Here is a 12,297-nt window from a genome sequence, read left to right on the forward strand (position 1 = left end):
CGAAGGTTATGTTAATTTTCATTCCAACTATCTGCGCCATTAGGCCAATAATCAGATCTCTTGATTATGTCATTTATCTCCGTCTATTCTGTAATGAAGCATTTTGGGGGGGGTTAAAACTATTACCTCTGTCCTTATCTTAGTGGAATATACGGGATATCCCAACTGTCTGGATCCAACCAAAAAATAAATAAACAAAAAAAAGTATAAAAGTATAAATTACAACAAAAGCTCAACTTGACAGTCTCTGACTTCGTGGCACTTGTGTGTTCACTGAACGTAAGAACATTTTTTAATTAAATGCAGAAATGATTTTCCATCTTTTAGTGCAATGTCTTTTCTCAGATGAAAAGGAACAAGTCAAATGGCCTTAGGTCTGGTTCTATTAATTTATTTCATCGTTATTTTTGAAGCCTTCTTGGGTCTGAAATAAAAAGTTAAATATCACACAGGGAAAAGTGGCAACAGATGCAGACTTTTGGGTGACCATGTACTGTATGTCCATACGTGTCTACGACTATAGTACCTGGATCTGATATCTGATTCTCTGTGTCTGCAGCACCTCATGTTATCTATCAGATAAACAAGCCTCCGAAGCAACCATGTTCCGTGACTAACTCTCTCAGCTTCTTCCCTGAAGAGGAAAATGTGGTAGCCAACATCTCAGGCCCACCCAAGACCCCCCCGACCAACGTCACAGTGGTTACTGTGGAGGGATGTTCATCATTCGTCATAATTGACTGGGAGAAAACAGATAATGAGACAACAGGTAGCCTGGCAATTTATTGATTACAGGTTTCGTTTGTTCCTGATACACCAACATTGTGAACACATTTAGAGCGATTTTCATTGATTGTTTTTTACATTAAGATATATATGATAATATGATACTAATTACTGCACAGCTTCATTTTAAGAAACACAAACACAAAATAACTTTTAAGCAATGTTAGAAAAGAAAAAAAGTACATTGAATTTTGTATTACATGTGTTACCATGGTACCATGCTCCAGTGGCTTGGTACAGTATGTTCAACATACATCCTTTGACGGTATCCTCTCCTTGCAAAGTGGTGGTGGCGGTGGACAACACCTGCCATTTCATTGTCTCTCTGTGAATCAACTGATTCGTTTTGGCTTGTGTTCAATCGAGGCAATCGGACCCAAGGCCTATAAATGATGAACAATGTTCACTATAGTAAAGCAACGGAACCATGGACTTAAAAAGCTGTAACTTCACTGCTGCTGAAACCAATTCACTACTAGAGGGTGTTCAGTGCCATTATGGAACAATAGTGGAAAGTTTTAATTCTGCTAAGGATACCAACAAAAAGAAAAATGATGTTTGGATTTAAATCACAGAAAATGTAAATGCCATAGGGTCTGGCCAGACTGGATTACAGACCAAATCAAATTGCGGTGGAAGAATCTTAAGGCCAGGGCAACAAAGGACCATGCTGAAGCCAAAAACCCACAAACAGGCAACAAGCCCTTTAAGAGGGGAGACTACACAAATGTGGTCCTCAACATCATTGGATGTGAGAAGTCGCAAGCTCTCCATGGTATTCAAGGTGTTGTAGGGGATGGCGAGCCTTGGATTGAGGAGGAGGAGGAGAATCTGCCAGTTCCTCCTGAGGCTGATCCAGAGAGCGTATTTGTATTGAATCTCAGCTCTGTTCCTGAGGAAGAAGCTGGATCCTCATTGGTTGAGCCAGTGGTAGTTGCCACAGGATCTCAGAGGAAAGACTTGAAGCGCCCTTCATCAAACAAAGATGATGATTACAAGGCACTTCTGCAAAAACAGACTTAGAGGGCAAAAGCACAGCTTCGTCTGGCAGAGGAACAACTGACTCTGACCAAACTGCAGCAAACCAAGGCCAGACTTGAGGTCCGCCTCCTAAAGGCTACGCTCAGACGAGCTGGTCTCTTCACATCAGATGAGGAAGTCTGAAATTATTGTGGAGTATTTAACATTAAGTCTTTTTTTTTTATTTAATACATCTATATTTGAAATTTGTTATAAATATCCTGAATGTACAGTGTTTGTGTTGTAGGTCTCAGATGAACGGACTGCTGGAAGAGGATGGGGTGGGGTTTTCATTTCAAATAAAAATAAACTTATATTGACCCCACACTGGCCATTCTACTTGTTGCTCTTTACATATCTATAGTTCTACATTGTGATTTCCTATCCTGTTTGAGCACTGGTTATCCAGATTTGGTGATCCTGAAAAGTTCCTATCCGGATCAGATTGATCCAATCCGATGTTGCTTTGAAAAACTGGCTCAAAAGTAAGCTGGATTACGTGATCACGGATTGCAAAAAAAAATCTATTTTATCTGGATTAAACCTTTTGAAAAAACGGGCCCATAGGATTGTATGTACGATGAGTGCATCACTTCATGTGCTTCCCTTGTTAACCTGATACCTGATTTACTGATTAGTCTCACTGATAACTGTTGTTTTTTTTTTGTTATTTTTTTTGTTTTTTATATCCAGACAGCGGCCCTACCGTAGCTATGGTTTTTACTGTTTATTTTTTCCCATGCAACTTCACCAAGTGTTTAAGTGGTCTCATGACTATTTCCGAACACATTTCTTCCACATAGTTGACGGTTCATTGTTATCCTTCCAGGTTTTGATAATGTGTTGAAGGGTTCTTAACCCAGTTCCAGTCATTTTAAATCTTCTAAGTTATTTTCTTTGTTTGATGCAGCCCAACAATTTGACCCTCCTGAAATGGCGACTTACCTTGTCCAGACAGTGTATATGGTATAAATCCAGGCTTAATATAATTAAGCTAAATTCATACATTTATTTATTATAAATACATCCTAACAAAACATATCCACAAATACAATAATTGTACCACTACACGACTACAGGGAAGAGGCTCAACACGTATTACTATTTCTTAACATATACTATTTCATTTACAGAATATGATGTCATTTCCTCTGAAAATAGTCCAAGTGGAAAAATTATATCTGTTGTAACCACCAATCAGACGCATACAGCTGTGGAGAACCTGAAACCAGAGAGCAGGTAAACATACTAAACAATTAACATTGTTTGTCTTTCGGCTACCTAGATTCTTCATTCTTCTCATGCTTTTCATGTTTGTTTGTTTTTTATTAGTTACGAGTTCAAAGTAACGCCTAAGAATGAACTTGGTTCTGGACCTTCCAGTGAGTCGGTAACCTTCAACACTGAGTCGGGTATGGAGAGGAGCCTGGAGCCCTCATTACCACATTTATTATCCATACTTTGATTTAAGGTCTTATGGCCAAAAATTTGCTCTTCACATTGAACCACAAAACCGCACTAAGGTTTATGAAATTACTACAAATCCTTCAAGGCAAAGTATTTGACTGCAAGGTTGATTGCACCAGATGTGTTTCTATTCAACATGCCATAATCCACTGCAGTCCAGGTTAACGTTCTGTGTTTATTTTAACACTATTCAATGCTGGATGTTCTGATTTAGTGACGACCAATCAGCTGCCAGCCAAGATTTCTGTTTAAGTCTTATGACAAAACAAAAACCAAGCAACTAGCACACAAGATGGAAATTCAGAGAAAGGCTGCACTTTACTGAGCTTGCGCCACATTTGAGTATTTATTATTGCGATCAGTTTGTACACTTATGGTTGCAGTTATTTAGAACGTGAAGGATTTCATCCTTTTAAAAGTAAAGCAGAATCTAATCAAGGCACAAACCCTAGGGTTCCTAAGAATAGCTAAGTCTCCCAACTTTCTGAAGACTACAAAGGAAATCCTTCTACAGCAAGTTTTTGAGAGACTTAGATCTAAATAATTCTTCCTACACAGTAAATACACATGCGATACTCATTTCAGTTTAATTGAGCCGAGTAAAAAGCTAAGATTCGCGGAAAAACCATCAAGCTGGCATGTTGATATTAGCTTCCAATTCTGTTGATTTTTTTAGTTTGGTCAAACTGTGTCCAGTTTCCGTTGAACATGAAGATCTAAAGGTAATCTATAAACAGTTTATGTCCAAAACTTAATCTTGTTTAATCTCAGCTGGATGTTGTAGATTTGTACCTTTCAAACCCTGCTGTTGTAATCATGATGACTTTCTGTGCTCATCCCAGCATTCTTACTCACAAGAACTTCAAAACAAACTTATGACTTCTTATTAAAGTAAAAGATTTAAACCCCAGACTTTTTTTTTTTTTTTTTTACATTTTACTTATAGGAAATGTAAATGGCCAAGCCATAACTGTCAATCACTGGAAATTACATCCGAACAGCACTACTGTACTGTAAATGCGCACACTTTTCAACAGACCTGAAGCTGTTGCTAAGATTATAGTCCGGCAAACTTTATTTAACAATTTGATATTGTTAAAACATATAAAGTGCATAGTTTTTTTTTCTTGTATGTTGCTTTTGCTTCTATCCAAGCTAGATTTTTGTACTGGTACAAAGTAAACCAACATGAGTGAATGAAGTGATGGCATAAGCAAGGGGCAGATAACAGTAAGAAAATTTGATCTCAGTTTATTGAGTGTAGGATTAGTGAAAGTAAGTGTTAGCTTTAATCCCTTGATAAATGATCTTCACAACCAAACAACCATAGTGTAAGAGCTTAATACTCTACTCATATGGGTATCACCAGTTTGGGTGGGTGTCCCATATATCTACCATGAATGGTGTGGGTCTAATATTTACTCACTCCCTCACTCATCTTCTATACCGCCCTATCCTGTATACATAGTTCACACACACTCACACACACTCATTCACACACTTCGGGCAATTTGAGAATGCATATTAGTCGGTGGGAGGAAACCCACCAAGCACAGGGAGAACATGCAAACTGCATGCATTTAGATTGGAGGTGGGATTATAAGCAGAAACCTGGAGGTTCAAGACGATTCAAGTGCTATCCATGATGACACCATGCCGCCTGGTCTGATTTTAATTAATTAATTTATTTATTTGCAAGACTGCAACTCTAATTTGAAGAAAAAGACTTCAAAACCCAACAGTGGGAGTAAATGGTGCCATGTTAGCCACTAAAATATACAGTATAGTTATTTGTTTATTACAGTTAATTATTTTATATTCAAGATATATAGGAATTTTTAATCTTGCTATTTGGTTTCTTCTTGAAGATGATTTTTTTTTTGGAGGGTTCTTTGAAGGTTTATCTGCGTCGCACATTAGGGATTGAAATCTTCATCTAGATTTCTGTAAAGCTTTTTCTGATAATGCCTATTGGTTAAAGTGCTGCAGGATATAAATAGAATAAATAGAATACTCGCCTGATCCTCTGTCGATCCTTGCCTGCCATTATATTTTATTAGCTTTAATGCAAAAGGGTGTTTTTTTTTAATGGCATACACAGCATTTGCCAGTTTTTACTAAATTATTAAATTATCCTTTCCCAAGCTGAAATGTATGTAATTAGCTCAGTTTTTTTGGCTCTTTTCATTTTGCTGCTTAGATCCAGAGAATCTGTCCTAATGCCAGCAGCTAACAGAAAACACATGACTCCACTGATAAATTACGAGACTGTGGTCTTTATGAAAAACAGACCATTGCTCACAGTACAGAGAGGAAGTTCAGTCTTAACATACACAAGGCATTTATGTATTCCAATGTCATCGTAACGGACCTGTGTCATTTCAAGTTGAAGTGTGAGTGAATGCAGGCAAATAGTTATGACCGCAAATATGCTCTTACTGTACTGGGTTATTGCAACTCTAGTTATTAAACATAGGAGAGTGATGATTTCTTGAAAGTATGTATTTGCACCTGTAAAAACTATTTTGATGAGAAAGGAAAAAAGGAATAAAAAAAGATAAAGAAGTACATTTGTCATGCACAAGTCATTTAAGAGTGGCAGCAGAAATGTATTTCGAACAGCTTTACCGCTTTTATCCGGACAATGATGTAATAGCCACAGTATGGTAAAAATATTAGATTATGTAATATTTCTGGCATTAACATTCTCTTTTTTTCTTGCAGCGGACCCTCGGGTGAGTGAAATTCGAACTGGTAAATACCACCACCAGTCTTAACACTTAAGTACTGGCCTGAGGAAAGAGGGAAAATTTCAAATTTTTTTTCTTACAACTGCTAACATACTTAGCATAGCATACCCAAGTAAATAAAAATGCAGTTTTTCAAAGATGATTTCATTTATTAAGAGAAAAGAGCGGTCCAAGCCTACACTTTACCTAATAACAGCAGCAACTGCAATCAAGCGTAAACCTTTCAAATTGCTGTGAAGGAATTTAGCAGAATTCTTTTAATTCATCCACGATAGGAAGTTTTCAAGCATGAACGGCCGTTTATGGTTATCTCATTCGGATTTAAGTCCAAACTTTAACTAGGTCACCTCAAAATCGTAATTTTTTAATATTAATTTTTTTTTTTTACCAAATCTGAGGTTGACGTGCTGATGTGATCATTGTCCTGCTGCATAACTCAAGTGTGCTTGAGCTTGACGTCTCAAACTGATGGCCAGACATTCTCCTTCAGGATTTTCTGGTAGAGCGCAGAATTCGTGGTTACATCAATTATGGCAAGTCATCCAGATCCTGAAGCTATCCAGGTCCAGATCATCACATTACCACCACTTTGTTTGACTGTTGGTATGATGGTTTTTTAAAATAATTTTTTTTATGAGGTGTTGTGTTAATTTTACGCCAGATGTAACGGGACACACACCTTCCAAACGGTTAAACTTTTATCTCATCAGTCCACAGAATATTTGCTCAAAAGTCTTGGGACCAATCAAGATGTTTTTTGGCAAATGTGACACAAGTTTTGAAGTTCTTTTTGGTCAGCAGGGGCTTTCGACCCGGAACTCTCCCATGGATTGCCCAGTCTCTTTCTTATTGTTGAATCATGAACACTGACCTTAACTGAGGCAAGTGATGCCTGCAGTTCTTCAGATGTTGTTCCAGCTTCTAGATGAGTCATTCTTAGAATTATGACATTTTCTTAGAATTTCCCCTTAAATTTAGAACCACATCTTAGTAAAGATAAAAATGATTCACAAAACTTCTTAGCCCTAAAAACAGCTCTTAAGGTAAAAATTGTTAAGAGTAGAGAGGAGGACTTTTAAGTGGCTTAAGAGTTTCTATAGCAGAGGACAAAATGGTGAAAAGAAGAAATATTCTCTGGTCACTGAACATGAAGCTAAAAGTAAACACTGCTCTTCTGCTCAATTTGGTTTTCTTGTTCTTTTATGTCCTTCCATCTCTCTTGGATTGTTGGCTACATGCCATCCAAAAGTGCAATTTAAACAGACTGTCCTGCAGTCATGTAAAAGTCTGTCCTGCAATTGGTTAAAGGTGAAACATTTTGCTCCCATCAGTCTGAAATGGATTACAAGTAACAAAATCAGTATGATAAATTAATGTAAGAACTTAAATATAGTACCTACTATGTGGAAAATGACTGCTTCAAAAGTAGACACATTTTCAACATTTGGCTGTTTTAATTATCTTTAAGATATTTAGCCTATAGCAGAAACTTTCCATAAGGTCACCTGTAGTCATAATTATATCATTTCTTTATTTACAAACGTTATGATTTCACTGTCTGTTCTATTATCATATATTCTATTTTCACAAAGAGCCCATTTCAAGACCTTTGCAGAGGTCAGAGGTTATTTTTTATTAACCAATCACAGTTCTTGAATTGCTGCGTCATCCCTAGCAACGGGGTCGACCACACCCCCTCACTGAGATAAGTGTTAAATGTACATCCTCACGCAGTGTTGCTCTGAGAAGTTAATTCACATTTATTCTAGGACTTTCAGCTAGGACTTTTTAGGCTAAGCCTGGAGCTCTCTCAGAGAATTCTAAAAAGCTTCGTGAAGCTGGAGTATTTTTGGTAGGCCGGCCATCACCACTGTTCCAATTATTTGTGGATAATGGCTCATGATTCATTGGAGTTTCAATGCCATAGAAATGGCTTGGTGACCCTTTACAGATTGATAGATGTCAATTACTTTGTTTCCCATCTGTTCATGAATTGTGTTTGTTTCTTAGATCTTTTAGACAGCTTCACTTTGCCATAATCACTTATTAAGTGATCTTTTAATGCAACAGATCTGGCAGTAATCAGGTCTGGGTGTGGCAAGTGAAATTAAGCGCAGCCTTCCAAAATGACTGTTTATTCATGATTTAGGGGCAATTACTTTTTTAAATAGGGCCAGATGGGCTTGTACAGCTTTTTCCCTTAATCAATGATGCCATCATTCAAAAAACTGTACTCTGTATTTACTTGGGTCATCTTTGTGCACTATTAAAATGTATTTGATAATCTAAATCATTTAGTTGTAACAAAAATGCACTGTACATAAAGTATATCTCATAATTATGGCTTCCCAGCTCATAATTATGATTAACTATTAGTAAATCGAGTTAATCAATTAGACATAAGTCATATAAGATATGATTCCTTATTTATCTTTTTATTTTAAATGCAGTGTGTTTCTGTACATTACAACCTGAATTATCTGAATTCTGTGTTTGGTTCACACTCAAATGTCCTCTTTAAATAACTAACACTGGTGTTTTGATTTTAAAATTAGTTTTTAGTATGAAATTAATTGTTATAGTGAGCAATATTTACTTTTTTTTTATTGCAGTGATATCCTGTAATCTGTTAATGAAATTAATATTTTGTGGCAACATGTTTCCACTTATACTGTATGCTCTAAATGATAAGCTCATTTCTTTTTAACAATGCAATTGTCTGTATTATCTCACTTTTACAGGTAAAAACGCCATCTGGTCATCATTCTCATTTAAAGCAGACTCCTATTCCGAGTGCAATGGAAACCAATTTGTGAAGCGTACATGGTATCGCAAGTTTGTGGGAATACAACTGTGCAACTCACTCAGATACAAGATCTACCTAAGTGACTCACTAAAAGGTCAGAACCTTGTTTACTGTCTTGGGCATTAGAGCAGAATTTTGTCCAGCTATGAACAAAAACTTGCTCTGATTCTAAAAGAGATTTGCAGTCCAAATGATTACATACTTCAAGTTTAACTAAATACTGTACATTTTCTAAAGGTTTAAGTAAAACCAGGGGCAGCACAGTGGTGTAGTGGTTAGCATAGTCAGCTTGCACCTTCACGGTCTGGGTTCAATTCCCGCCTCGGGGTCTATATGCCTGGAGTTTGCATGTTCTTCTTCTTCTTGGTGGGTTTTGTCTCACAGTCCAAAGACATGCAGCTTAGGCTAATTGGTGTTCCCAAATTGCCCATAGCGTGTGTTTGCCCTGCAATAGATTGGCACTCTTATCCAGGGTGAACCCCGCCTTATGCCCTAAGTCCCCTGGGATAGGCACCATGCCCCCTGCAACCCTGTATAAAGAATAAGGAGGTATAAAGTGGACTCTGTAATGTGGGTTTCTCCTTCATGCATCAGGATGATTCTTATAACGCTAAGACTTTTCTCTCAAGACTTGCAGATGCTTTTACAGTTTCTTGTCATTTCTTGTAAGCTGGAAGTGAACTACTGCAACTTGCTTTTGGCAGGTCTCTCCCATTATACCCCATTTATTGTTGAGGTGTTTATACTGCCTCTGCAATCAACTGGTGCTGAAACAGTTTTGGTGATGCAACTGTTTTTATGAACGCTAACAGGTACAGCGCAAGGTTAACCACTTTTTTTTTTTAGCAATAGAAGCAGCACTGTGAAGTCCCTAACTAAGTAAATACCATTCTTTGCCAGGATAATGTCTGTGGCTGAGGTTAAAATAGTGGCTTTAATCCTTCATAGTGGCAAGCCATTAATGTGATTTTTAAAAGATCTGGACAGGGATGGTGTGGGTAACTGAGGTCTGGGGTCTGTGGAGAACTTTGGACTTGTAAACTAAGATGGTGGTCTGTTCTTCACAAAACAGGACGAGCATAAGTGCTCTAGTTACAGGGAGTTTTTTTTGCCAGGGTTTCTTCAGAATATATAATTAAACCAAGGATTCAGGAAAAACAAATACAGTCCTGCCCAGACCAGATCTGCTTGGAACTAGTTTCGACCGAGGAGTCATGCAGAAATCTGGGTACTTGATGTAATTTGATCTTTATATACAGTAGAGAGAGTTGTGTCTGCTTTCTTGGCACTAATTTAGGACACATAAGTGGGTATCAAGTATGGGCCAAGGGGTAAACTTCCTGCTTGCAGATGATGTCTCACAGTTGGTTTGGGAGCATCTGGGAATTTCCCATGTGGAGCTAGAGTATTTGTCCTGGGATAGGGAAGTCTGTGCTGACCTCTGCTTTCCAGTGTAAAAGGAAAAGCTAAATAAATATGTATGGATAGATTTATGTCTAAATAAAATTTTTCTTTGACCCTGACTTGTTTGTTCAAGCATGATGGTATGTTGTTGACAGAGACTACTAAGCATATCTATTAGTGATGGGGTGTTCATGAATGATTCGTTCTTTTTGAATGAATCTTTAACGTGACTGAGAAGAATGAATAGTCTCGAAGAGTTTATTTTCGACTGGGTGCGCATGCACAAATCATTGCAAAACCTCTGAAGGTTATGTACAGAAAACAGAATTGAGCGATTCTTTCTCAATGACTCCTCTACCCCGAGTCTTCGCTCTTTTGTCACATGACTCCCATAGACGCTATGCAGTGCAGTACACATGAAACAGAATTGAACGGTTCTCAATGAATCTTCAAGTCACATTTTTTTTTTCACATGACTCCCATAGACGCTATGCGGTGCAATAGATTTAAAAGAACGAACGACTCAGAATGGACGATATGATGGTGAGGGGAGCTACTCAATCTGTTTATTATAATATGTCCTTAGCTGCATTGTAATATTTTAATTACTGGAACTATAGCCGAAATTTGTGTATGTAGACGTGTTGGAGGTCTGCTTATTGAAATTGTAACATTTTATTTTATTCCTTATCAAAAGAACGAAATGAACTAAATGATTTAAAAAAAGATTTGTTCAATTTGATGAACGAGATTCAGAGAACTGAGTCACTAAAATGATTCAAACTTCCCATCGCTAATATTTATGCTGCAATAAATATGTAAATGTACATGTGCAAAAGTTTATATGGTTTCTTTTACCTTTAGGGAAGTTTTATAACATTGGGGATGAGACTGGGTATGGAGAGGATCATTGTCAGTTTGTTGATTCCTACCTGGATGGACGGACTGGAGGCCCTCTATCACAATACCACTTACCACTCAAACAAGGTGCAGCCATTTGTACTGTCATACTCTTCACATACTTGACCCAGACTCGTCTGCCAGCTATTATTTTTTCAATATTAGCTAGTTATACAGGTAATTTCTATTGAAATTGGCTGCACTTGCCTTATTTTACAAAACATTGTTATTTTTCTTCAGGTTATTTCCGCTCCATGCGCCAGGAGCCTGTGAAGTTTGGAAAGATTGGTGGTAGCACCCAGATCAACTATGTAGCCTGGTATGAGTGTGGAGTCCCCATTCCTGGGTCATGGTAGGACCCCTGAAGCTCTCTGAGGATGTGCCTGATTGGAATCTATACTGTGTGAGAGATGACAATGTATAAATATGTACAGAATGGGGAAAAAAGCAAAAAGTTCTATTAAGTGTTGTCTGCAGTATCTAATGGCACATATAATGCTTCATACTATTTATATGCAGAACAAATTTATCAGCCATTTACAGAAACAGCAGAGTTTATGAAAGTACGGGGTAGCAGGCTCCCTGAATGTTTAAAACGTGTATATTATTTGTGAGACTGGCGATTTCCTGGCAGTTGGCAAAATAGACAGCATAAGCTGAAAAAGGAAATTGGTCATATTGTGCAGCTGTTTAATAGACACACTAAAATATAAACCTCTAAGATGAAGATCTATGCATTTGGTCTAACAGAAACGCATTTCACCAGCATGAAGTTGATAGTTTCAAGAAGTTTTTGTGCAAGTTTTGCACACATTACATGTAGATCATTTGGCTAATATATATGTGTATATGTGGGAAAAAATGAACTAAACCCTCATTCTTATTTGTTTCTGAGGTTAATTATTGCAGTGTGTTAAGGATAATGAATGTTGATTTTTCTAATCAGCTGTTGGAGATGTAACAAGACAAGTGATTGCAATGTTAATGCTATTTAAAATGTTTTTTGTTAATGCTACAAAATGTATTACTTTTGGTGCAGAATATTTTGTTTTTTTATATGAAGGTGCACAAGAAAATAAATGTTTTTCTCTATGTCTTCTAACCAGTTGCATTAATTACACAAACTCATTGCAAAAGGTCAAAGGCTGGTATCTATTTAAGAGA

General features: G+C 37.2%; 1 protein-coding gene across 5 annotated transcripts in view; it reads left to right on the top strand.

The window, feature by feature from the left end:
- Window positions 1–12,225, top strand: part of LOC128523854 (target of Nesh-SH3) — a 34,835-nt gene extending 22,610 nt beyond the window's left edge. For 4 of the 5 annotated variants that reach the window (XM_053496003.1, XM_053496004.1, XM_053496006.1 and 1 more), the window contains 7 exons: window positions 560–769; window positions 2,940–3,045; window positions 3,139–3,218; window positions 5,998–6,027; window positions 8,765–8,923; window positions 11,098–11,220; window positions 11,374–12,225. In XM_053496003.1, coding sequence (XP_053351978.1) covers window positions 560–769; window positions 2,940–3,045; window positions 3,139–3,218; window positions 5,998–6,027; window positions 8,765–8,923; window positions 11,098–11,220; window positions 11,374–11,489 — 824 coding nt within the window. In that variant the 3' untranslated portion in view covers window positions 11,490–12,225. Of the gene's footprint in view, window positions 1–559; window positions 770–2,939; window positions 3,046–3,138; window positions 3,219–5,997; window positions 6,030–8,764; window positions 8,924–11,097; window positions 11,223–11,373 lie in introns of those variants that run through there. The other variant, XR_008360463.1, reaches the window with a different exon arrangement.
- Window positions 12,226–12,297: the final 72 nt, after the last annotated feature.

This window comes from Clarias gariepinus, chromosome 5, assembly GCF_024256425.1.
Source record: "Clarias gariepinus isolate MV-2021 ecotype Netherlands chromosome 5, CGAR_prim_01v2, whole genome shotgun sequence".
Lineage (NCBI taxonomy): Eukaryota > Metazoa > Chordata > Actinopteri > Siluriformes > Clariidae > Clarias > Clarias gariepinus.